This window comes from Pristis pectinata, chromosome 8, assembly GCF_009764475.1.
Source record: "Pristis pectinata isolate sPriPec2 chromosome 8, sPriPec2.1.pri, whole genome shotgun sequence".
In the NCBI taxonomy this organism is placed as follows: Eukaryota; Metazoa; Chordata; class Chondrichthyes; order Rhinopristiformes; family Pristidae; genus Pristis; species Pristis pectinata.
In genome coordinates this window covers 15,780,452-15,807,940 of record NC_067412.1, presented here as the reverse complement: position 1 = coordinate 15,807,940, position 27,489 = coordinate 15,780,452, and the positions used below count along the sequence as shown (strand labels likewise).

The window sequence follows — 27,489 nt, the reverse complement described above, 5'->3', positions numbered from 1 at the left end:
TGGAGAGCCTGGAACTCTTTATCTGAAGTACTGCAGTCTGTCTTTGAACCCGACCTCAGGAAAGATGAATTGATCTTAGAGGTTGTACACTACAATTATCCCGAGGCCTAAAGGGATTAATAATGTAACAAAAAATGATGTGTAAACATGATTTGCGTTCCCCTCAGAATTAGAGGTTAGTTAAGGTTGTTTTAATTGGAGAGAAACAGTTTCTTTAGGTAGAGGAATCCAGAACGAAAAGGCATTAATACTAGAGCTAAGCAATTTAGAAGTGAAATCAAGAATTTTTTTTATCACACCAAGGTTAGTGGAAATCTAGAAGGCTAATCTTCAAACATAGCTAAATCAGTAGAGACTTTCAAGACTGAAAATTTTGTTTAATAATGGTATTAAAAATGAATAAGCAACTCAGGTACAGATCAGTCAGTGGTGAAATGGACTCAAGGATGAATAAGGAACTTTTTTTTCTATTACTTTAAAGAGGGGATATAAATTGAGCTTGTGAGGAAGGATTTAGAGTTTTACATTTTCAAAAGTTTATTGTGTTTTTTAAATAAGAAAATTCTTTTACACAACTGTAATTTGTGATAGCCAACTGGTACACACTCTATCTCTTACTCTCACTCTCTTGGTTTTCTTGTCCTTCAGTTTCAGTCGCCTCTTCAGCTCCTCCTCTACTGCGCAGCCAACTAAGAGACCTCCTGTCCTTCATTACGCTGCTCCCAACACCTATGGTTCGTCTGGTTTCACCAAGCGTCGAAGCCACACCATGTCCCAATTATCTACCACCGACAGATCACGTGCCATGGATTTCCTGCCTGAGGTGTAAGTGACAACCTAAGAGGTGCAGCCTGCCTGACATGCACAACACCCACATGCAGCCTGCTCCCATGGCACAGAGTTAATACTGTTTGTAATTTTTGTATATTTTCATTATCTTTGCTGTTTATTTTCATTATTCATTTGCTTTGCTGGTTATTTATTTTGCTCCTCTTTCATTTGTAGTAATTGGTTACTCTCAAAGAAAGATTGTTTGCAAAAGTCATGCTGTCATTTATTTTACCTAAAGAGGGGAGTCTTGGAACTGCGATAGTTTAAAGAAGTTATCTCATCTTCAGCACTCTGTTTTTGCACTCTGAGGAGGGACTTAAAAATATTTCTGGAATTGCAGCATTTTACACAAAGTCTCATGCCATGTATTTCTTTGCTAAGATTTTCATATATTTTTGGGTATTGATGTTGAATGGAGTACCTGGGTCAGACAGTGTGAAGAAAATGCATTAATATCCATCCAAGATCCAATCACTAAATTGGCATGTTACTTCAAACTTTACTCACACTGTCTGCCTCAGTTAGGCTTCCCAGCTAATTTGCCTGATGTAGTCAATTCTCTTTCTACCATAAGTAAACATAGAAATCAATTCACAGAGAGTTGATGTGAAATGTTTTTGCAGAATTTTCTTTCATGTAAGTTCCAAAAAAATGAGCTCTGATTTGGATTTTTCTTTAAACAAAACAGAAACAAAGCTTTGAAGGGGCAGTGTTGATCAAGGAATATTTTGCAAACTACTTTGACAATCGAATTCTTCAAATTGCATAAGGAAATATTCAGGTGTTGAATTTGTTAAGATGAAAGTTAAGTCGATGCTTTTATGTGAGTTCATTATTTGGATTGCTAATGTGAGTGGGAAGTTCAGTGGATGTATAAGTTTCTGTTTCAAATTTTATGCACCTATTGTATTTAATGAATTTAACTTTTTAATGAATTTTTTAAAATGAATTTAACTGTTGATTGATATCAACAACAGATTGATGTTCCACTACAGCCATTAATCACTGTCCATTGGATACATGATTCCTCATTCTAATTTTGTGTTACCAAAAACTTAACTCTGGGATTAAAATAGTATTTGATATGGATTGATTACAATGCAAAGAATATGTAGTTGGTATGCAAGTGTGAAACGGCATTGCATATATTTAACATTACAAATAAGATACCGAACAACGCAAATCTTGATGAAGCTATTGGAAAAATGCTTCCTTTTTAAGGCAAAATAGGTTGCACTAGATTGTATGATTGTTCTGTGAATAGAATTAATTGGGAGCTGCAGAATATTTGGCAACAAATGATATATTAATGTTAGGAATTAAAAATTATGCAATTTGTTTGAAAACCAATTTATGGTTAAGCACTGTGAAATGAGCAAATTTTGTATTGTGCTGACAAAATGCAAGTACTCTAATCATAACATTTTAAAACCTTATAGGACCCGTAAAGGCTATTTGGCCCATTTTGCCTTTGCTGGCTCTTTTGAAGGAGCTGTGCAAATTAGTCCCACAGGCCAAGCTGTTACCTGGCAAAGTAATTCTCTTCAAGTATTTATCCAATTGTTTCCTTAAAAGTTCCTAAGGAATCTATCTTCACCACCTTTACAGGTATTGCATATCAAATTTTAACAGCATTCCGTGTGGAAAGAATATTTCTTCCATTAAACCTCCTTGACCATTTGGTTTAAATCTATCTCCCAGTTGTCAGACGAAATTGTTTATCTCCGTATGATCCATTAAAACTGGCTGTAATTTTGACAGCTATCCTATCTCCCCTTACCCTTTACTACTTTTAGGAGAATGGTCCCAGTTTCTCCAACATCTCCACACAACTGAACTTGCTCTATACCCTCTCCAGTGCATAATGAAATTTAACTGCTGCCAGCTGGGTTTGGGAAATCTGGAACTAAAATGGAAGAGGAATCTTTTGGCTCCAGAAGACTTTTTTTCAACATTTCAGCTGCCAATGGTCAAAGCTCTGGAATTCTTTCCCTAAACTTTGCCTTTCTACCCTCCACCATTGGTGGTTGTGCCTTCATCTGCCAGGATCCAGAGCTCAGGAATTCCACTCACCATCCCTGAACTACTACTACTTTATTCTCCTTTAAAAGGTTCCTTAAAGCCAACATCTTTAACAAAGCTTGTGGTCATAATTCCTAATATCACTTTAGTGTTCAAATTCCTTTCAATAAAGTTCTTGTGAAGTGCATTGGGAGATTTAGCTCCATTGCTGGTATATAGATGCAAGTTGTTACTATTGTAGTGCCATTTCTTCATTTCTCCTTGTACAGTTGAGCCTCTAACCCTAGCCATGATTAGTGATCTTCAGTTAAAGTTTGAAGCCTAGATATCAGTGGTACTTGTGGAAATATAGTGACTTCCATTTTTGGGAAAAAGGGGCAGCCAATGTGCATGCTGCAAGCTCCCACAAGTTCAATGCAATAATAACTTGCTAAGCTGTTTTAGTAATATTGAGAGAGGCATAAATAATGGACAAGGAGCTGGGGAAAACTGCCCTGCTGTTTGAAATGTTGTTTTGAGATTTTTGACTTCCACCTGAGGGCTCTTGGTTTACAACTCATTGTTAAGGTGGCACCTCTGGCACTGCAACCCTTGCTCAGAGTGTAGTGTAATGTGAGAGTAGATGCATGTCTTCAAGACTTTGATGTGAATGCACAATCATCTCATTCAGAGATGAGAGTGCTTTTAATAGAGATCCGTGAACATTTGGAAAAGAAGCATTTGTCTTCTGTAAAGTTTTAAAAAAAACACACATAAAAAAACTATTAAGGCTGAGTATACATGACATGAAGTGAATTTTCCACTATCGGATGCCTTTTTCCCACTGCTGTTGAAAAGTGGAGGGATAGCTCAGGTACTTCATCAGTGCCCAGATTGCCCAGGACTGACCTGATTGGAATTTAATGTTGGTCCTGAAATTGATGAGCAGCTCACTTACTTGAAACAAACTGTCCAGGTTTGCATCTGCTTGCAGCAACATGCTAATGAGACTCTAAATAACTTGGTTGTCAAACTGGAATGCCAACCCTGTTGACTTTGAACCAGTTTTGGGCATTACTTTAAAATAGTCACTGTGTATTTATTTGCTCTTGACGGTAGGAATTCTGGGGGCCTTAGGGCAATGCTAAATGGCTTAATAAAGAAGGACTCAAATGGCATGTTTTGTGTTTCAAGAAGTCACCTTAAGCAGTGTGGGGTAGACCAATATATGACAGGCTACTGAAATATTCTATGGTGAGGTGTGGGTTTTTGTAGGATGCTAGGGTTGGCATGGTGTGATAATGTCAGAGGACATCTTGTGACGTTGGGTTCCAGTTTCATTGCAGGTTGGGGAGGATCAGTTGCCTGTCAGTTGTGATGGATTAGGGAGATGAGGTCGGGGAAAGGATCAGACTGTAGTCTTGGAGGTGGGGGTCTGAAGTGAGTGTGGGTGGCAATATGTGTGAGGGTTAATTTTAAACTCTTAAAAATGATTTATCTGCAGGAGTTTCAAAGTATTGAAAACCATGGCAAAGGACCTGGTAACCAGCTCCCTTTTCAATTGGCACTAAAGCAGGCCTTGCATGCTTTGGTTGGCCAGGCACACATGGAAGAATTTTTAGTGAGGGACATCTAAATGTTCCATGAACTGAATTTGGATGTCACCCTGCTTTCTGGAGGTTCTTTCACAAAAGCAGGTCATACTTTTGGAGGTTCTGGAAGAAATTTGGCAATGTAGTAAATATCTATCACTGAATGGTTAAAATTCTATTGAGCAGCACATATAAATTTTGGGCCTTGCAATAGTTTTTAGGCTGCGCTTGTTTAAGAGCGATCAGCTACTTGCTTACCATTTTCAAAATAAGTGCCCTGTAAATTCCTTCTAAATAAATCCTAATTTACTTATTTTAATATTTACATTTAAACGTGAAAACTTCTCATTCATAACGTTGCAGATGGGTCTGGGCAATATATAAACTTGCGTTAAAGGGGAACCATTTGGGCAATTTCTGATCTCAGTAATCTATATGATCAACTTCTGTTCTGTGTGGTCAAACAGGATTTCTTTATTAACTGATTTCCACCTTCTAAAGCATGTGCTCTTGCAGACAATCTTTCTTTGGAGAAGTGTATGTTTTTGTTTTCCATTTTGTATGTTTTGTTAATTTGAAATTTATGTTTTTTTTGTAGACAGAAAGTGCCTAAGGAGGAGAAGAAACCAGACACAGATAATGAACAAGTGTACGGCCTATCAGCTCCTTGGGGCTTTATACCAGGGTTAGGGGTTAAAGTTAATGGTGAACTTAATGACCTTGGGTGTTGAGAGTCCAAGAGGCCAGGCAACTTTTGAGTGTTTTGCATTTAAAACTGGGATAACTGTGACATTTAAAATGGTGAGGATCAGGGATTTCTCACAGGCACAACAATATTGCAAAGACTTTCATTTGTTACAACTTCCTGGTTTGTGAGGAAAAAGTTCTTCACCATAAAATTACTACATTGGTTTTGTGAGGTCTCCACCTCAAGCTGCCTCATTGCCTTGATTTTCAGTAAAGTTTCTGGAGTTTGTGTTCACCAGTGATGTTATCCTCCATGTGTAAGGATTATCCTAGGTTTATGGAGAAAATTTCAAGTGCCATTCGTGGAAACTGACATTTTCACCACTTCCACACTGAGTTTTTGAACATTTAAGCTTCAACTGGCAATATACCCAGGTGATTTTCCACTGCACTGCTTCAAGATTTTTGAGCAGTAGACTGTCACCATCGCTGACTTCCTGTATAAGGGAAGATTTTGCCTTCTCTTTGCAATGTTGCAATCAGATTTCTGCATAGGATGTTGGATCTTGTTTCCCTCCCCATCCCCAATCATAGCTCAGTGATAAAGGCCCAAGAATTCATTAGTTGCTCTAATGATGAAATCCAGCCACCCCATCTTCTGTTGCTGACCCTGTTTAAAAAGAAAAGCAAACAAACAACCTGGAAATCTGAAATAAAAACTGAAAGTACTGGAAATGCGCAGTGGTTCAGGCAGCATCTGTGGGGAAAGAAACATTTAACTCATTAGAATGAGGAAAAGTTGGAAATTATACATGTTCTAAGATGCAGCGGAGGAGGGGTGATTAAAAGAAAGATGTCTGTGATATGGTGGAACCAAGAGTGACTGAATGACACAAGTGGTTGTGCTGCCTGAGAGAAGGTGGCGAAGGTTTGTTAATTGCAGATGATCTGCAGGGAGGAGATGAGATGAATGAGAAGAGAAAGGAGAGAGAAAAACAATGCTGGAACTGAGAGCAGAAGATAGTTGCTAGAAACCTTAAATAAAACAGAATGCTGGAAATTGCCAGGAGGTCAGGCGGCATCCATGTAGACAGAGTTAGCATAACAGACTGATAAGCTTTCAATAGTACTGGCCTGTTCTCTTACAAACAGGAAAGATGGGTTATCTGAAATTATTAAATTTGTTGTTGAATCCTGTATGCTGCAATGTACCTAGACAGAAGGTAGGATGTTGTTCCCTGGGCTTGCATTGGGCTTTGCTGGAACAGGTAAGAGGCCAAAGACAGCATGGTTAGAGAAGGAGAAAGATGGAGAATTGAAGTGACAGGCAATCAGAAACTTGTGTCACTTGTGCAGACTGAAGCAGTCCACGAACCAGTCACTCGATCTGTGTTTGGTTTCTTCTAAGTGGAGGAGAGTACATTATGAGTAGAGAATGCAGTTCTTGACATTGGAAGAAGTGTGAATGAATTGCTGCTTCATCTGGATGGACTTTTTGGGTCCCTGGATGGTGGGAAGGAAAGAGTTAAAAGGTCAGGTGTTGCATTTACTGTGTTTACATGAGAACGTGACTTGAGAGTTGATGGAAATGGAATAGTGAAAATCACAAAGTTGTGAAATGAACAGCCGCTTTGGAATGCTGAAAGAGAAAGGAGGGAAAGGTGTATCTGGTGATGGCATCACATTGAAGATATCAGAGATGAATGTGGAAGTTTGTGGGGTGGAGATGAGTGTAAGGCAGCCCTGCTCCAGCGCTGGCTGGGAAGAGAGGGAGTCAGAGCAGAATTGCAGGAAATGAAATGAGACAATTGAACGACCTGTCAACTGTGGAGTAGGTAAAACCACTATGGAAGAAAAATGGACATATCTTGGAAACCCTATGTGAAAAGTGGTGTCATCAGTACAGAAACAATGCAGCAGGAGAAACTTGGAGAAAGGAATGCAATCCGAGGAAGCATGATGGAAGAAAGTGTAATCAAGATAGCTGTGGGAGTCTGTGGGCTTGTAATGGATATTGGTCACTAACCTTTTCCCTTAGATGGAGGTAGAGAAGTTGGAATCTTTGTATGGCCTGGGGACAGTCCCATGATTTGCATGCCTTCGGAGGATGGGTGTCATATCTAATGATGTCTCCACACAAGTCTGTTGAGGTCTCCCGTGCTGCTTGGACAAAGGATCCACTAATAGTTTTCTTTAGTTGCTTGGTCCATTCCTTAGGGGACCAAAACATCATCCAAGACTGGGTGGGCCAGTCATCCATCGGTTTTAGAGGTCGAAGTCTTTCCAGGTGTTGGAAGTAAGTTTCTTGTATCATAGGAAATGCTTACAACAGGGACTTCAGATCTTCAGTTGCATGTTGAATCGCAGGAATGCTCATAAAAAATCCTAACAATGTTGCAGAACTAAATATGAGCAACCATGCCTGCCCATTCAGTTAAAATTAATGTGCAATAATTTGGGAGGCACTGACTTCAACTTAACAGAGTTCATACTTCATGGGAGTAAATTTGGAGTATCCAGCTAGCTAGTGGCCACAAAGATTACCACACAGCGTAATCTTTGAAACTGTCCAAAATCATTACCAAACAATGTCTTCCTGTCCCTCCATTTTAATCTGCAAGATCTTATAATGGCAACTGTAAACAATGGCTATAGAATTTGTCACTCCCTGGATGAGAGGATTTGGTGATCATTGCATAACCTTTCAAAAGAAGGCCATTGTACATTGCTGGTACCAATACATTGAGGATTTGAAGATTTTTAAACATACATTAAAGTTAAGGGAGAACCTTTCTGAAGAAGGCCTGTATATGGTTGCTTCAGATTAGCTGGCGGTATTAGTCCAGTTAGGATTTGGTGAGGAATTTGGTACTTGAATTAGATTTAATAGACTTGCTGTTTTCCCTTTTTCTTAAACCCAGAGACTTCTCTCCCTGTTGTGTTGAAGGGAGGAAGGTTGCAAACTTCAGCCCAGCTTATTGATGATCATAGTTTGGTTACAGGTCCTTCGCTGCAGCCATTATTTTACTGAAGGGTTGGAAAATTGTTGGACCTGGATAGGCCCATGTAATAATTCAGTAAATGATAGGAAATGGATTGCTTTTGTAGTCTATTGTACTTATAATATTTTTTATTAAGTCTTCAGAAGATTCATAGTTATTTTGTCTGTGACCTTTGCAAATCAAGTCTATAATATCAAAGAAATTCCACAAATGTTTGTTGAAGACCTGGGGTGACAACCGCTTGGGAGATGAACTGACAGTGAATTGCTATCAGTTGCAGAACTTTCCAAAAACAGAAATGAGAGATCCATCTCCTCCTCTAGTTTATGGACCAGGGTAAAATTACTCTTAACATTTTCAAAACCACAAAAGTACAGCATAATAGGACAGTTTCATTTCTGTTGGGGTTGTACTGCAATGGCTTGGGAATTATAGCACATTGTTATAAGTGTGCGAAATGGTCAGTCTGTGGCGCGCACGAAGGAATGTGTACTACCTGGGAGCAGAGGGTTGGTGGTTGGAGACTGCATCAGGCCTTCATAAAGAGGATTGCAAGATCTGCGCCTTGTTGGGTTGGGTGGGGAGCATTGCCCACATTGGAGAGTTGGTGTGTTCTTGGGGAGAACAAGGTGATGGAGATTAAGGGTTGGGTGATCGCGATATCAAGGTGCTGGGAAATATTAGTGCGTCAGATTTTGTCTCGGGAATACCAGTGAGGCCATAGCATTCTCTAGAATGTACATCGAAATGAGATTTGCGTTGTCCGCTCATTGGAAGGTGCTATTTGTGGCACTGCATTTTTCCTATAAACTTCACAAAAAATAGCGTCTTGGCCTTTTGACTCAGCGTTCTTAAATTGTTGGACTTAACCTGTCGATGCAGACGAAACTTGTCAGAACATTTTGGGGCTTGTCAAGCATAAAAATTACTTTAGTGGTGAGATTTATTAACTACTGCCAATCAACCTCTCAAATAGTGAAAATTATGTTCACAAATGTGGAGTCTCATTCCTTCAGATTTTAATTATTTATGGAGAGGTAAAAAAAATCTATTACCTGTCATTTTTGCCTCTCATTTAGTCCAGTCTTTCATTCTATTTATTTTGCAATCTCTGACCCAATTTGACATTGAATTCAATATTTTGTCATTTTGTGGTTTGGATTCTGTGATGTTAATTAATGTTTCATCAATCAGATTGTGTCAGGCGATGCACAGTTACTTGCCCTGTACCAAAACTTCCCAGGTGCTTGTAGAAAGTGCCATACTGCATGGATATATGCTGATGAAAAGTTTGAATGGAAATGGCTTGAAGAAAGTTTAAGTGTATTGATTAGATAGCATTAATTGACTACTTAGACCAAAATTCATACTGGCATAATTTTGGCACTGCAAGCTTAGCTTGCTGGGTACTTCAGATCCTTTGTTTTAGTTTTGGAGTGGTCAGGTGAATTTTAAGATGAACTGCCGCAGAGACTGAAACAAATGCAAAATACAGCAGATCCTGGTAATCTGTAGCAAAAGTTGGAAATGTTGGAAAGCAATCAGCCAGCAGCTGTGGAGATCAGATCAATGATCTCGCATCAGAAACATTTTGTCATAAAGTCTGAATCATTTATAGAAATCTTTTATCGGTGCAGTGAAGGTGAAGACAGATGTGTTTAAAAAGATTTTTTGTCTTTAAGAAAATTGGAAGATATGGGAATCGCATGTCAAAGTAGTTTTGAGGCACAGGATCAACCATGATCTTAATGAATGGCAGAGCAGAGGGGGCATATGACCTACTTCTGCTTCCATTTCTTGTGTTCTTATTTGGGACTTTCAAGATACAAAATACTGCAGTTCAGAGTGTGTTTAAATTTGCAATCATGTGGATCACCATTCTTTCACAGGCATTTAAAATCACTTTCTTCTAGCTTTCCTTAAACAGTGAAGTGACTCTTGGTTTTCCTTGTAGTGACTGTACATCAAATGCTCGGCGAGAGTTGAAACGTGAGCAGTACCGGCAGGTGAGGGACCATGTCAGGAATGATGATGGCCGACTGCAGGCATGTGGCTGGAGCCTCCCTGCAAAATACAAACAGGTAGGGATTCAGTTTGCCACATCATGTCTCTGCCTTTACACGCTTCTTAGCTCGGAAACATAAGCAACCACTTCCTGACCAGTTTATGATATTAGCGTGCAAATGCTTAAAGCATTGATCTCACAGAGATGTACTCCAGGAGATGTTGTCTGATATCCTCTATAAACAGCCAGGTCTGATAATGTGGTCATTATTCCCATTACAAATTCTGGGTCACCATGAATCGTGATATGCAACATTGGAAATGAAGGTTAAATATGGATGTAGTAATATTGTGATAATGCGATTATTTAATTAAAAAAGGTTGTGATGATCTTGTTCTTACTCTAGTTGAGTCCTAATGGCAGCCAGGAAGACAATCGCATGAAGAATGTCCCTATCCCAGTCTACTGCCGTCCTTTGGTTGCAAAAGATCCAACCATGAAGGTAACCATAAACTAAGAGGATCAGTAGGTTGCAATGATCTTAATTTATTGTAAACTGGTTTTGGTGCTAACTCCTTATATTTAACATTTACTTAGAATTTCTGGGATGCATTTAGATTTGGCACTTGGATTTTTCAGTATGATCTTGGCCAGTTGTAATGGGTAGATTATACTGTGTCACTGTATTCATTGTTTTTCCTCACTCTTTGTACCTCAATGCTCCAATAATTTTAACTGCACTTGGTCAACTCCAATGAGCTGGAAGTGCACAGGAGCAAATCCCAGTTTTGCTGTGGGAATGCATCTGCCTGGGCCTCCTTGGCTGACCTCTTAAATGTTCAGATCTGGCCTGGACAAGATGTGATCTTTAACTGCCCAGCAAGTACTCAGTTCAGGTGTCACAAGCACTGGCCTTGTTGGTAACACCCACTTCCCATGAAAGAAGGTACAAAAAATCTTCAGATAGACAGAAGGTGTTTCCCTTCTTTTGTGTTCTAGAATAAAATGTAAAGCATGGCTCTTGAAATAAATCGGGCTCTATATTTCCTACTGAGTATTGTTTACAGTTGAGCTGTATCTTGGAATTTAGCTTTCCTTTTGTATTGCATAAATTTCAAAGAGAGAGCAAGCTTTCATCAAGTGGCAAGAGATCTGCAAAGCAACACAGATCATGAATTTGCTGATTAGGCCACACCTGGTGAGAAACAGAGTCAATGAATCAGGCCAATGACCTTCCATCAGAACTTGGAAGATTCGGGATAAAACATGTTGTGGAAGTAGGTGGGAGTGACAGAAAGAGCAAAAGGGAAAGTGTGTGATAGCACAGAGCAGGAGGAGTTAAATGACATAAGTAGTGGTGAAAGAGCATCGTGAAAGCCAGTGAATAACAAGAGGTGTGTCTCGGGCAGGTGTAAATAGGAGGAGAGCAATGCAATTTGAAATTACCAGAAAGAAAAGAAGGGGAGAAAATTATGCATGTTACGAATATGAGGTACAAGGCTGGATAATGTTCTGGCCATTTAGACTTGAGCAGTTTGAATTGTAAAAGGAATTCGAATTCTACTTTGGCTATAGTTTGTTAAATTATTCCCCAATTAGCAGTGTGAATCACACCTTCATGGTTGAACAAGTCAGGGGAAATGAGTAGATCATCCTTCAGATCACAAGGAAAAGTATTAGAATTAGGAATAAGCCAATAGTCCCCTTGCGGGCTTTGTGTCTGCTCTGCTGCTCAGAAAAATTATGGAAGCATAGAAAAATAGGAGTAGGGAGAGGCCCTTTGAATTTGCTGTGCCATTTAACATGACCATGACTGATTCTGTATCTGAATACTATATTCCCACTGTCCCTATACACCTCAATGCTTTATGTTTAGAAATCTATCAGTTTACATTCAGCAACTTGGTTCCCACTGCCTTCTGTGGTATCAACTTCCACTGGTTCACCTCCCTCTGAGTGAAGAAATTTCTCCTCACTTAGATGTCATATTCCACATCTTGAGACTGTGCCCTTTGATTCTTGACATCCTCACCCGGAGAAACCTGCGTCAGGGCTGATCTTTTACCTCCTCTTTCAGTAAATCATTTGGGGCTTTTAGAAGTATTGAATAATTGTGGCACAGAAGTGGGCCATTCAGCCCATTGAATTCGTGCTGCTCCTTTGCATTTGCCTGATCCAGTCCTATAGTCATGCAGACTTTTTTTTCCAAGTGCCTTTTCCAAGTGTGTTCCAAACCATAACCTTTTATGAACTTAAAAAATGTTTTTTCTTCCACTCCCCATCTGTTCTTTAAGAACTTCCAGATCTTTCCTGTGCTGAATGTAAGTTTGGAGATGACCACTCCAGTGTTTCTTAAACGCTCATTGCATTGAAATTTTCACAGCTTTGGTGTGCAGCTGGTGTGGACTTGACTGGCTGGAAGCCACAGCGCATGGATAATGGGAGTGCGCTGGGTCGCTCACGCAGCTGTGATCCCTTAACCTCCGATGCTGAAAGAGATGGGAAAAATAGCAGCAGCCACAGTTCTCCTGACAAAAACAAGAAGGTAAACGAGGTAATGTGCTGGTTGGGGGAACAATCTGAAGATGTGTGTGGCAGCTAACACTGTGTTCTTAACAAAGCGGTGTAGGAAAGCAATGCTGCATTAGTAATTCTAGGTTGATTAATAGATTGATTAATACATTTGGTAAGAAACCACACAGCTCCCACTTTGTTCTCAGGAGTGACACAATCCAGTAATATCGAGATGGAACATAAAAATAAAAGGTTCCTTCTGTTAACCTGAAAACCCCATAAATTTATGCTGTAAATGCAGTGTTGATTATTTGCAACCAAAAATCTGCTGGAGGAACTCAGCAGGTTGAGCAGCATCTGTGGGAGAAAAGGGTTTGTCGACATTTCGGGTTGAAACCCTGCATCAGGACATTTGCTTTGGATGTTTTGATTCCATCATTTACAAAATATCAGAGATGTATTTTCCCAAGTTAGTCCAATGTTGATGAAGTATCAGGTGTGGATCAGTGGTAACTCTTGTTCCTGTATCAATGTAGGGATAATAATAAGGAGAATAATAATGTTTTAATATGTGTCTAAATAATATGTACCTTCAACCAAGAATGTAAACAGATCATGTGGTTATTAATTCCATTGCTGTCTGCGGGAACTTGCAGTGTTTAAACAGGCTGCTGCATTTCGTCCAGCACCTTTCATTTGTAAAGGGCTTTGGAACACCCTGAGGTATGAAAGGTAGTGTGTAAATGCAAGACCAATGACACCTTAAGCAGAACATGCAAAAAAGCAGTGCATAAACAATATATATTGGCTGGTATAATTATTATTCATTCAAATGTAAACATCTGTTGTCATTCTGTTGTGGTTTTTAACCCAACCATTTATACTACTATTGTTCTATGGTGTACCTGGTGAGGCTTTTTTTTTGCTGACTTTGATTTCTCCTTTAGGTCCACAGTGCAGAGGATGTCTCCAGCCGTGTGTGGATCTGTACTAGCACACACTCCACCAGTAAAATTGTGATAATTGATGCCAATCAGCCTGGCACCATTATGGACCATTTTATAGTGTGCAATGCTCATGTTCTATGTATTACTAGCATCCCAGGTGAGTGAACTTCCATCTTCAGACAGCTGTATGACAAGGCTACTCACTAAGGACAACTGGAGTAATAAGATGCTATTGATGCTAGAAAACATATTATAGTATGGTTATAAACAAAGTATCTCCCTGATAGCTTCCTCTGCATTTTGTTTTACCAAATCTATAAGCAATTTAATGCATTAGTGCATAGGTTTTTTTTTATCAGGGTAGGATGACTCATGGGAACAAGCAAGTCCCAGACTACTTGAAAGGTCCTTGAAGCTGTCATTCCAACTCTGCTCTAGCATTGGGCTTCTCATGAAATCCAATGCTGGGGCGAAAACTCCCAGCAGTTTTTGTCCACTATACCTGCACCAGATGAGGTCTGGTGCTTGTTCAGCATTTCATTTCACTGGAAAAGAATGGCTTTGAGGAAGAAAGCTAAGTTTCAGGTAACTTGTATATTTTTAAATAATTGAGTTTATTTAAATGATAAATATATAAACATGAATTCAATAATTTTAAATGTTTTCCAGTACCTTTTATGTTTTGCTTTCTAATCTTCAAACAGATTTCAATTTATAAGTGATTTAATGATTCAATTTTTAATAGTATGATTAATTTTGGAATAATTTTGTAAGTGCGGGTAGGGGAACGGTGAGAATAGGTGTCTCAATGCCTGCTGAATTGAGTCAGGTAGAAACATCCCACAGGCTGAATGTGGGACTGGGACCACATTGTTGTGCTCCACTGCTTTAACAGAGGTATTAATGAATAACATACAGGAAGCAAGATAATTTACCTTGTCATTTTGTAATTAATTTAATGTAATCTTGCTTTTGTGATAAACAAGTTCAGACCTTGCTCATGATTGATGCTGTCAGGGTAAGATGAGACATTTCTTGTGGGGGAAATAAGGCTTTTTCTGCACACTTCATGATTCAGATCAGTTGTGTGGGTTTCAGAGTTTGCTTACCCTGACAGCTGGATGGTTGTGAATGGGACAATAGGTTGGTGACACCTACTTGAATTCTGATATTATAACTCTGAATTCAACCTGAGCCCACCCAAGTGAGGTAAGTCTCGATAAAGCTCTCAAAGCAGTACAACTCAACGTTCTTTTAATAGCTTAATTATAATTACTGTACAAACAATAGAATCCTATTTCCTTTAAGTAATGATCTCATATACAGTTCTCTTTAACTGTACTCATTTTAAACACCACTCACCTTGGTGATCACTTGGATGAAGTTTGTTCCCATGTGTCCTGGTGATTTATCCTGTCTGCAGTTCCTTTGCAAGTTACCAGTGTTTGCCCTGAACCCACTTCCTTTATAGCACAAAACTTACACTTGTGTCAATTTGATTGCTGCAATCCCAACTTTGATCATATCATTTTTTTCTTAATCATGTTTACTTGTTACGAGTCTGTGATATGATTTTTTTTACTTCTGTGTTGGTGACTTGGTCCATTGTCCACCCAAGGGAATGTTTGATCTTTTTACCATTATTATGCAAAGATGTTTCAATGGGAAAGATTTTGGTTTATTGGCATTTTGAAAAGCTGATGAATAGCTTGTATTTTAAAAACATGTACAATGATTTTGGAGATGAAACAAGACTTAGAAAAGTGATGGTTGTTCATTAACTTTGGATTTGTAAGGCGTGTGGAGAGTTAGATTACAGGATTCAGATAGCTATACTTAAACAGGTACATGTCATTGTGGGATCTAATAATCAAGTTTATTTTCTTGGGTTAATTGATGTACAACCTCTTAGTGTCTGAGGATGAATAGCTCCTCTTTCTTTCTTTCTTAGCTGTATTAAAAGGTTAATCCTGCTAAGATTTGTCAAAATGTTTAAGCCTGGGTTTTACCACTTCTGCCCTCCTGACGTGCATTGGGAGGAGTGATGGGAATGTCTGAAATCCCAGTTTGCAATTTTCTGATTAGGAGCAATGAGGCACAGAAGTTGAACACATGGCCTCATTTTAATATTTCATTAGTGAAACAAAGTAAAATAATATATAAAAACAGAAACAGTTGTTGAAGTACAAGGTCAGATTTTACACTTGCCAACACTTGGGAAGTCTTATCAATGATATTATGATCATGATTGAGAATAGGTATTAAAACATCTACCTGTATGTAGTGCAATTTTTAAAAAATGTGCAAACAACATTTAAAACCATGTTGGGAAGTTCTGGGGATGTGGTCTACAATTTGTCATCTACAGCAAAGGGAAGTTGAGGGAATTGTATCAGTGACTTTCCAGAATGTGACTGGCCTGCACGAATAAACTCAATTTACCATAAGTAACTTCTTTGCTGGTGTATATGGGGACTACATTGTTGTGTCACCAGAAAACTTTTGAGCATGCACATATACTTCTGAGAAGCCCCCCAGTTACTTGCTTTTAGTCTGAAGTAAGTGATAATATCATTGAGATAAGGGTATCATGAGTATTATCTAAAAACCTGACGTGCACAGCTTCTGCCATTAGGAATGTGATGTTATTCCTTCCATTATTCTGGATAGGTGCAATTCTAACTTGAGGCTCAATGCCATCTAAGATCATACACCCTGTTTACTCCCCTAAACATTTGCTCCCTTCATACCCAGTGCACCATGGCTGCCATGTATAGCCATTCCCTTCATGTTCGCTGTATAACAGCCCTGAGATTTCCTATCGAACAACGTTGTGAGAGGACTGTCAGCACATGGACTCCAGCAATACAAAGTAGTCTGCTACCACCTTTTGAGCAGCTGGGTTTGGGCACTAGATGGCAGTGTTGCCCATATCACATGAAAGAATAAAAGAAAACCTTTTCCCCAAAATTGCACAGGCACTGTTATCAGAAACACACACATTACAAGAGTTTTGCCCACTCTTTTAATTCATGAAATTGTTGATGTTGAAATTTTAACTGAAAAGAAACAAACTTCTTCAAAGTTTCCTGAACAATGTGAAGTAGATGCAATGTTACAGGTTCCTCAAAGTTTTGTAATATCTACACCATGATGAGACTATTCTATTTCTATTTTTGCATCAGCTGCTAGTGAGAGTGACTATCCTGCAGGAGAGATATTTTTGGAAGGAGACTTGAATCCAGATGATTCCAGTGGAGCAGAAGGAGTGTTAGCAGGAATTACCTTGGTAGGGTGTGCAACCAGGTGCAATGTTCCTCGGAGCAACAGCACATCTAGAAGTGACACCCCAACATCTGACAAAGGGCAAAGTGAGTAACAACTCCAAGTGGCTCAATCTGCATCAGAAATTCCTATGATTCTATAACAGATCTCATTAATAAACTGCCAACCAGCTGAGTGCCCAAAACAGGCACAATCTACCTTCTTGTGACCTTGCACCTTATTGTCTACCTGCAATGCACTTCCCTGTAGCTGTGACACTTTACTCTGTACTCTGTTATTGTTTTTTTTACCTGTACTACCTCAATGCACTCTGTACTAACTCAATGTATCTGCACTGTGTAATGAATTGATCTGTACGAAGTTTTTCACTGTACCTCGATACAAGTGACAATAATAAACCAATACCAATACAGGCATAAAGAGGCAGCTGGCCAGTGGCTGTTGGATATTAGGCACTGTCTGGTACTTGGCTAATTTGCAAGCATAGGGTGATGGTTGGGGATGTTTGAAAGAACGGAAAATTGGAGAAGTGTAAGGCTGCCATTTACACAGAATTTGAAATGTTAACATTGCACGTTATTGAAAGATGATTAAGTATTGGTTATAGCAGTGTTGTTTCTGTGCTTTTCATCATAATGACAAATTCCCAGCTGTGTCCATCCTACCCATGTAGGTGATATGGCTCCTCTTAAAAGCGGGAAGATCAACCAACCACAATCAACTGAAGAAGCAACCGAAGCAACTGAGGCAACAGGGAACGGTGTAACTGATGCTGAACCAGCATTGGCTCGGCCTAGTGCCTACACAGAACATGTGTTCACAGACTCCGCGCGGACAGAAGACAGAACTCAGCTCAGGTAAGGGGGATGGACGTGGGCGGGGCTAACATCATTTGGTAAAGGAAACCAGTGAGAAATAGTAACACTGCAATAGCATGAAATCAGTAGGGGAAATGTGTGTTTTTTAAAGTCCATTGCACAGTAAAGGACATTGGTTTAAATGCAAAGAATAACCCACCATGCTATGGTAAGTAACATGAGCAATTTATGTTTTTGACCTCTTAAGTGACTACACTTCAGAATGATAAGCTCCTTACCAATGAGTTATGGTTCTCAACCCTTACATTGTGTGTATGTGCCTGCTGCCAGGTGCTTATTGGCAAGGTAAAATCAAAAATCAGAACTGGAATCAGACTGCAGTGTGCACATATGGTAGATAATTTGAGATGGGTGAATGGCTACATACTGTTTATTTGCTGTCTCCGTTAGTTGTGGTGTGGAGTTCTGGAACATCTGGGAGAAAAATAAGGAAAACCCTTGTTGGGGGAGGGGGGGGGAGGAGAAATTTCACTTCCATACAATGCCAAAAATCTGTGCGTAGTGATGGAGGGTTAACTGTAATGGTACAGTAAAGTATGTTGACAGGGTTTGACTGTGAGGGTGACAGTCAATTAATGTGTTTGCAGTTATGATTCTGTATACTTGAAAGGATGCATGAGTTTTTAAACTTGGATTTAATTGCAATAATAGAAAAACTTTATTGTCTGAGAACACTAATTAGGAGTAAGAATAGGCCACTTGGCCTCTCAAGTCGGTTTTGCCATTTAGTGAGGTTGATCCGATTGTAACCTCAACTCCATATTCCTGTCTACCCCGTTAAACTTTCACTCCTTGGTATCAGGAAACTATCTCCATCTGCCTTAAAAATATCCAAAGACACTGCTTCTACTGCTTTTTGAGGAAGAGAATTCTAAAGATTCATAACCCTTGAAACAATTTTGCCTCATCTCATCTTAGATATCCAACCCCTTACTTTTAAACAGTGGCCCCCTGGTTCTAGAGTCTCTCACAAGAGGGAAAATGTTCTCCATTTTCAGCCTGTCAAGACCCCTCAAGATCTTATGTTTTGATCACATCCCCCTTCACTAAACTGCAGCAGGTAAAAGCCTAGCTTGCCCAACCTGTAATGTTGCCTAACGTCATAAGGCAAACCCCCCCCCCCCCACTCCAGGTGTTAGTCTAATAAACCTTCTTTGAACTCTTTCCAATGCATTAACACTCTTCTTTCAACAGGGGGACTAATATACAGATAGTCAGTAAGATCATCAGAAAACTACCACAGAAGGGGGATGAATAAGCTGTTAGAATGGACTAAGTTATCTTTAAACATATTAAGCATTCTAATAGAACAGCAACGAGGCACTGATTTGAAGCAATGTCTGCTGGCAAACCATCTGCTCCTTTCATAACCCCTTGTGAACCTTCATGTCATCATTCCTAAATATGATTAGATGTGTCGACCAGATGGATGATGGTGTTCACTGTCTATATATGCAATGGGCGTAGTTTTGATTGTGCAGAACAGTACAAAACAGACAGAATTGATTCAGATAGCTTTTGCACGTGGAAATTAGTATCTGTAGGTTTGTTTTACAGGCAGTTGCATTTGTTTTGTGCTATAATCAAGAATTAGAATTAGTTCTGATGTGTTTACAATTTCCCTTGATTTATTTCAAATTGCTTCTTGACCATGGAAAGCAACAGTATCACCAGATGAGTTTCATTAGTTGTGGATTTAACTGAACAAGCCAGAGAAAGCAAGGACTTTAGTATCTGTCACTGTGATTTATTTAGCTTTATTGATTCAAGGTGTAATATAGGGATTATGTTGCATTTTCAGTCCCTTTAGGTTACAGGACTGACTTGAAACTGATTGGTACATCATGAAATACACTTTACTGGCTCGTTTCCATGTTTGAGGTCGAGAGAATATTTTGGACAGTTGATTTGGTCTCCCAGATTGAGACTGTAGTCTTCATAAGCCAAAATTCTTGCTCCTAACTTTGGCATAATTGTGGTGATCATTGTTCCCAGTAAGATGAGCATCATCCTTAAACATTTATATTGGTGTTTTCCTCTGCCTTTTGTCTTCAAGACAGAATATTTCTCTCCGTATTTATCCTGCATTGACGTCTTTCCATGGAAACTGATAGGGACAAAGCGGGAGTGGTTTGAGCAATTCTCCCTTCCTGGGTACAGCCTGGCAAATTTCTGCAGCTCATGGGTGATGGGCTGTTAGGGAAGGGGCTTAAGTAGTGCTTGTGTTGACCTGCCCCTTACAGATGAGATGTCCTCCATTTGACTCCATGGACTCTTTGCTGGTGGGCATCAGTGGCCAGAAATTCCAGGTGACAGCTGGGATTCACTGCCTTTGGGATTTCAGCATTCACTTCATTGGTTAAAGTTCCAGGTTCCACTGGTCCATAATGCCCATTTCTCTGGTGTTTGTGAACCAAAGAATGGCAAATTAATGCTGAGGTCCTTTTCGCTGCTTTTTAATGTTATTAATGGTTGTGGAAACAAAAATTAAGTGCTGTACAATTTTGTGGGAAATAACTTGTGGACCAAAATGTTTTTCAGTTTCAGAGTCTCACTAAATCATGAGATTATTTTGAATTATGGTTTTGGAACAAGGGATTTTCCCTGCTTATTGAAATGTTGGCAAATTATGCTCCCTCTGGCATTGACTAGATCATTGTACCTAAAGACTGTGACGCAGCTTGTACATTGTGATTGGGTAAAGGCACAATAGCAGATGTTTCTTGGTTTAATCACATTGTACAAGTATCTCAGACAAGAGAATGCAATGTTATGCTGCTTAGTATTGATATTACAGATTATAGTTGTCATGTTGAAAGTCACCATGGCATGTTTCATTCTAAAATAAACCAAGGGCATGGGAACCGTGGTAAATGTTGGAGTGGACTATGCAAAGATGGACAGTTCTTAAAAAAACATAACTGTAAATAGCCGAAAGTTAAAAATGTAGCCAACTCATAATACTTAACATAAAATTCTAATCCTTCATGTTTTTCTACTGAGCATATGCTTTTATGCCCAAAGATGGTGCCTATAAAACATCTCCCTCCATCCCTCTTTCCTGCCAAAAACATACCTTCTGTATGTTCCCAATTGCCTTATCTTCTTATCCTCTAATAATGTCACAGAAAACCATTCAGCCCATTGATTTCCTTTTTTCCCTGTACCCTATATTTTATTTTCTCTTGCCCATCAAATCCCTTTAATTTTTTTCTGCTATTAGCCTACACCAAAGGGTAAGTTACAATTGCCGGTTAACCTATCAGCACGTTTTGGGATGTGGGAGGAAATTGGAGCTCCCGGAGGCAGCCATGGACTTGGAGCATACGTGCAAACTCTGCACAGACAGCACCTGCAGTCGGGATCAATTCTGAGTGCCAGGAGCTGTGAAGTAGCAGCACTAACTGCTGTGCCACTGTGGTACCCATCTTCATTGCTATAATCTATAGGGACAGGCTTCACCTGATTTTTACTTTGTATTGAATTCAGAGACATCGGCTTGCACAAGCCAACATATGTAAACAGACACCATCTAATAGCTATAATGAATTTAAAGTGGATATGTGGATATATGCTCCAGGAAAAAAATGGAAACTTAAAATTGCAAGCACATTTTAATATTTTTTTTCTGTACACAGCTGCACTCCAATGGTTCTTGAATGTTTATGTGAAACCTAAATATGCAATGTGAGTGATGTTGCTTTTTCATCTTAGGGAAAATGGACAAACCAAGGAGGAACAGAATACAGGCCAGTCAGAACAGGAAGCAAATGTTCGCACCAATGGATCAATCACAAGTGCAGCCCCTACTATGTGGCTAGGGGCACAGAATGGCTGGTAGGTCAAGACTGCATTGGTATGTCAGGAGGTTCTCCGATACTATTCCCATTGTTGATGAGCCCAGTGATTAGGAAAAGTCCTCGGGCAATCAGGCAATCTCATTGACTCTTCTCAGGGTCCCAGAGTAGTGGATAGGCTAAGTTGTTATGTCAGTTATATTGGGTAGCTCACCCATGTTACATTTTATCTGTTTCCTACTGTGCACATTGTTTTGTATTCAAAGGTTTTGGCCCTTTCAGTGCACTTAAGTGTTTGATTTGGTGTGCACAGTTTATTCATGTTTTCTGCAGAGAGTGATGCTTAAAGATGTAAACTGCTGTAGTCTTGAGATAGTCTATTACTGGCCACCTGTCCATGTACTTAGAGGACCTTCTGAAAGTTTATCATGGAACATGAATGTGTGGTAGAGAAACAATGGACTGCAGATGCTGGAATCTAGGTTAGTGGTATTTGCTGTTTCACTGGAGATCTCCTGCAGCTAGTGGGCAATGCTTGATGTGCTATGTGTGATCTCCTTTATATTGGATGATTAATTTTTATACGACTTTAACATTTAGACTTACCCATTCGTCTTTCTGGTACATCATCTTAAACAGGAACGTTTTTTTGAGTTTGCAGTAAAATTAGCACTCCTAAAGGCTAATAAATAGACAACTTCATTCCAGCATCTGCAGTCTCTTGTGTGTCTCAGCTTCAGTTCTGGATTAGAGATTCCTCCCTTATTTAACCTCAGGTCTGAAAACTTTCCTATTGCACAATTTTAGTATTTTTAACCAGGTGCATATCAGAAAAAAACTTTCCAGGCAGTACCCTTAAAAAGAATTAAGATCAAATTCTATGAAAAGTAAAAAAACTGCAAGTGATGCAAGTTTGAAATAAAAGAAAATGCTAGAAATATTCTGCAAGTCAGGCAGCAGCTGTGGAGAGAGAAATAATGTTTCATTACTATTAGGAACATTTAGAAATCAAACACGTTTTAAGTTGCAGTTAAGGGGAAGGGGTGAGAGAAAGAAGAAATGTCAGTGACAGGGTGAAGACCAAAGGTAACTGAATAACATAAGTGGGGTGATGCCAGTTGAGAGAGAATGATGGAAACACCCATAAATTGCAATACGATAATGAGTAGATAACCTAATTTGTAATGTTATTGTAATCTTTTTTTGTGGGTTAGAAAGTGGCCAGGGCACTAGGAAAACCTCTATTTCAAACAGTGCAGAGACAGCAGCTGGGTCCTGTTTTATATATCACGTTTAAATGATGGGATGGCTTGATCAAGAATGCCTGAAATGTGAGAGTAGTATAAGTGTACAAGTCTCGAGTGAGACCATAACTTTCTGACTCAGAGCCATGTTGAGTTAATCTTTGCTGTTGTTTATAATGATTTGGAACTCCTCCTCATTGGAGAATAAAGACCTTAACTCCTTCTGACCTGATCTCAGTGGTGCCAGGTCTGAATCCACACACCTTGACATCCTGTCCGGTTATACACAGAATTTTAAAATCTATGAATTATCCTTTATTACAGACCCTTCCATAAATATTCTTAACATATTGATTTCTACACAAAAGATGAGACATATTTGTTGTGTGCTTTTGCTCTAATACTTGTCATCCAGAGTTCCAAATCCTTGCTGTGTTACTGTATTGCCAGCTCTATGCATTCTCAGTTTTTGCTGTGATTGTAATGTATGAGATTTAACCTATGTCCATTGCTCCTTTTGTTAGCCTTTATGTGCACTCTGCGGTATCCAATTGGAAGAAGTGCCTCCACACCATCAAACTGAAGGATGCAGTCCTTAGTATCGTGTAAGTTGCTACATAGTGCAAATTATTTTAGGAATGGTCTGGATTCGTAATTCTCTCTTCCCTTCTTCCCTGCCTGCCAGTCCTAGCCCTATCTGGAATACCTTTGGTTTGGAATTTAGGTCATGAACTTCAGATCTTGGGCGATGGAGGAGAACTGATTCAATGGGGAGCATGTAGATAAACAAACTATCTGGTTCCACCAAAATGCAGTGCACTACTGATGAATGAGGCTTTACTTAGTACTGTGACTGTCTAAGAATGATCAGAGGATTGCTCTGACTACTGTGTATGGTTCCTCCACAAATGAAAGAACAGGATTAACCAACCCACCCAAATTCATCAAAGAATCTTCAGCTCTATATACTTCACTGCATGCCTCAGAGTCCCTAATACTTAACAGGAGATTCCCTTAATCCAGTTCTCAATCATAATCATCCAAATAGTGATGAAAAGCTGTAATTCTAGAATATTCGTGAATCCAGTGCTTGCCCAGTGAAATTCTGTGAGGCTCTGCTTCCAAATCTGATGGTTGTGAAGTCTAATATCTTTCCAGCTAATGTTGAGGTGGCCTCCTTCATGCTGATATAAGTAGCCAGTGCTGTCCAGAAGCTGGCTGCAAAGCACAAACCCTAGGAAGCTCTTTATGACCTAATCCACGAGCTGGTAGCTACCCCTGGGATGGATAGGTTGTTTAATATTTTAAGTGCATTCCTAATCTAAATGGGCGCTGTCCTTTTTTTGAAGCTTTCTCTATGGAGTAAAGTATTGACCCCCTTCCCATTTGTGTTTGCAGACATGTGAAAGGGCGTGCTCTGGTGGCTCTGAATGATGGGACATTAGCTATATTTCACAGAGCTGAAGGTGAGTACATCTTAAAAAAAAACACACAGTCGTGTAATTCTTCACCCAGGTCTGCCTTGGTCTAATGGTACATAAGTGAGTTGGTTTGAATTTTTTGCATTAGATGAAATTTCTCTCTTGATACTTGGAGTTATTTATTTTAAATCAGTAACAGCTGCACAAATGGTGAATAGAATTTCCATTGTTAATACTGCTAGCAAGTATATTATGTGCCAAAATGCTAAAGAATAGATTACATCATTGGCATTCAGCTATAAAAGTTAAATGAGCCTGTATTTTTCTTAAGCAGAGATGAGCAGGAAATTGTGTCCATTGCTGCTTTAATTCTGTCTTGGTATGTGAAGGATGTAAAAAAAAGTATGTTTTACAATGCGTCATTTTAACTTTCGCAGCAATTAATTGGTTTGGCTGAAGCTGCTGTTCAAGGGAGGAGCTTAAATCCAGCTTCCAGGATTTAATTAAAATATTTTGCATGGTAATTTTTTTTTAAAGGAATGAATAACGTTTTTATTTAAACCTGCTTGGTCCTGGTGACGTTTCTTAGAACATATTTATCTTTTAATCTTTTTGCAATCAAAGTACCTAGGTCCTTTGAAGATAAATGCTTAGGGTTGATGGAGTAAAGGAAAAGAACTGTGATAAAAGAATGATCAGTATAACAAAGGTAATAAGATGGGAGGGGGAGGAGCACACACAGGCAGGTGATAGGCGAGTCCAGGTGAGAGGGGGAAGGTAGTGGGAGGGGGAGAAGATATAATAAACTGATGGATGATAGAAGAGGCCGAGGGCTGAAGAAGTTAATTGGTATCATTCATGATACAGTAGAGCTCTGATAATCTGCTATCCAATTGTTTGGAAATCCTGATGATTTGGTATCTGGTGCATTGTGCTGATTCCCGTGCTGCCTTTAAGCTCACTGGGCCCCCGGTTCCTTTGCTCCTGTTAATCTTGCGTGAGAATTGTGACAGAAGTGTACCTTTCAGCCTTTCCTTATTCATGAGGGTTAGTCAATAAATCACGGTTACTGCGTGGAAACAGGAATACCATAAAGAACTTTAATTAATCCAACGTAGTGTTCCGATCATAAGCAAAGTGCTTTGCAGAATTCATTATAATTTTCATTGAGAAACATCACTTTGTTATCTGTCATTGTATATTATGAAAGAAGTCGGGAGATTAGTCACTCCAGAAGGGAAATTGGGGAAAGTAATTACCACACTTATAATCATCAGTTATAGAAACAATATACTTTTTTCTGAACAGATGGTCAGTGGGATCTGAGTAATTACCACCTTATGGACCTGCGACGTCCAAACCATTCCATCCGTTGTATGGCCGTGGTGCATGACAAAGTCTGGTGTGGCTACAAGAACAAGATCCACGTCATTCAGCCTAAAACAATGCAGATTGAGGTATGCTCTTGGTAAACCTGAGATAAGTAATATTGTTATGATGATCACAGCTTCAGAGGAGTAGTTATTGTTGTATGGTGCTGAAAGTACCTGTCTGTCTATATTCTTGTCCACATGTCCATCTCCACATATGTCTGTCTGTCTATATGCCTCCCCTTATGCCTGGCCACATCTGTCTCTACATATGTACACATCTGCCTATATTTGTACAAACAGTCTCGCAGGGAAAGGAACAAATTCTTCCTGTGCCTTGGCAGTTCAAATGCTTAAATGTGAGTCTCTTCCTCCACCACCCCCTTGTGCAATGCATTCCAAATATAGAAACAATGTGCTATCTTTGGGTGAAAAAGTAATTCTTCCTTGGATCCCCTCTGAACCCCTTCCCCCTTACTTTAAATCTGTGCCTTCTGGTTTTATACACTTCTGCTGTGGGGAAAAAATTTCTAACTATCTACCTTAACTGTGCCCCTCATAATTTTGTATATCTTAGTCATGTTCCTCTTCAGCTTTGTCCACTCCAAGGAAAACAAGCACAGCCTATCCAGTCTCTCCTCTTAACTGAAAAGTTCCATCCCAGGCCACATAGAGTTGTACAGCAAAGAAATGGGCCCTCAGGCCCAACTCATCCATTCCAACTATGGTGCCTATCTATGCTGATCCCATTTGCCTGCATTAGGCCCGTATCCCTCTACTCCTTTCCTATCCAAGTACCTGTCCAAATGCCTCTTAAATGTAATTGTACCTGGCTCTACCACTCATCTTGCAGCTCGTTTCATGTAACTACCACCCCTGCGTGGAAAAACTTGTCCCTTAGATCTCTTTTAAGTATTTCCCCTCTCACCTTAAACCTATGTCCTCTTGTTTTAGACTACTCTGTCCCAGGAAAAAGACTCTATCTACCCTATATATGCCCCTCATAATTTTATAAACCTGTACAAGGTCACACCTCAGCCTCTTACGTTCCAATGAGAATAAACCCAGCTGATCCAATCTCTCCTTATAAGTAAAGCCCTCCATTCCAGGCAACATCTTGGTGAATCTCTTCTGCACTCTTTGTAATGCTACTGCAACCTTCCTGTAGTGAGGTGACAACTACGCATGACATCACATCTCTTATACCATTTCCAATGAGCTATGAATTTGTACCCTGAGGTCCCCTCTGTCCATCAACACTCCCGAGGTGTCTGTCATTTTGTGTATATGACCTGATAGTATTGGACATTCCAAATTGCATTACCTCAGACTTGTCTGGATTAAATTCCATCTGCCACTGTTCTGCCCAACTCTCCAACCGATCAATATCTCTCTGCCATAACCACCTTCGCTCTCTACTACTCCACCAATTTTTGTGTTGTCAGTAAACTTACTAATTAGTCCACGGATGTTCTCACCAAAGTCATTTACATATGTGACAAAGAACACTGGTCCTAGCACCGATCCCCATGGTACACCATAGTCAGAAAAACACTCCTTGACAACTACCCTCTGCCTCCTATCACCAAGCTAATTTTGAGTCCAGTTTGCCAACATACCTTTTGGATCCCACGTGCCCCAACCTTCTGGACTAGCCTAATGTGTGAGACTTTGTTAAAAAGCCTTGCTAATGTAAACTAAGTCTACCGCCCTGCCTTCAAGAATGTTCTTAATTACCTCCTCAAAATACTCTTTAGTAAGACAGGATTTCTCTTGCACCTTCCTAATCAGTTCCTGTCTTTCCAAGTGATCATAAATCCTGCCCCTCAGAATCTTGTCCAGTAATTTCATGTAAGGCCCACCAGCCTATAATTTCCTGGCTTATCCCTGCTGCCCTTTTTTAATAAGTGAACAA

At 39.5% G+C, this 27,489-nt stretch overlaps 1 protein-coding gene across 11 annotated transcripts in view; it reads left to right on the top strand.

Annotated features, from left to right (window-relative positions):
• The window catches only part of mapk8ip3 (mitogen-activated protein kinase 8 interacting protein 3), a 138,994-nt gene that overhangs the window by 89,406 nt on the left and 22,099 nt on the right, over positions 1–27,489 (top strand). For 8 of the 11 annotated variants that reach the window (XM_052021218.1, XM_052021226.1, XM_052021221.1 and 5 more), the window contains 12 exons: positions 649–825; positions 5,023–5,073; positions 10,068–10,194; positions 10,525–10,620; positions 12,502–12,672; positions 13,580–13,736; positions 16,765–16,950; positions 17,538–17,721; positions 21,457–21,579; positions 23,308–23,388; positions 24,182–24,249; positions 25,513–25,661. In XM_052021218.1, coding sequence (XP_051877178.1) covers positions 649–825; positions 5,023–5,073; positions 10,068–10,194; positions 10,525–10,620; positions 12,502–12,672; positions 13,580–13,736; positions 16,765–16,950; positions 17,538–17,721; positions 21,457–21,579; positions 23,308–23,388; positions 24,182–24,249; positions 25,513–25,661 — 1,570 coding nt within the window. The remainder of the gene's footprint in view (positions 1–648; positions 826–5,022; positions 5,074–10,067; positions 10,195–10,524; positions 10,621–12,501; positions 12,673–13,579; positions 13,737–16,764; positions 16,951–17,537; positions 17,722–21,456; positions 21,580–23,307; positions 23,389–24,181; positions 24,250–25,512; positions 25,662–27,489) is intronic. The other 3 variants (XM_052021225.1, XM_052021223.1, XM_052021219.1) reach the window with 2 other exon arrangements.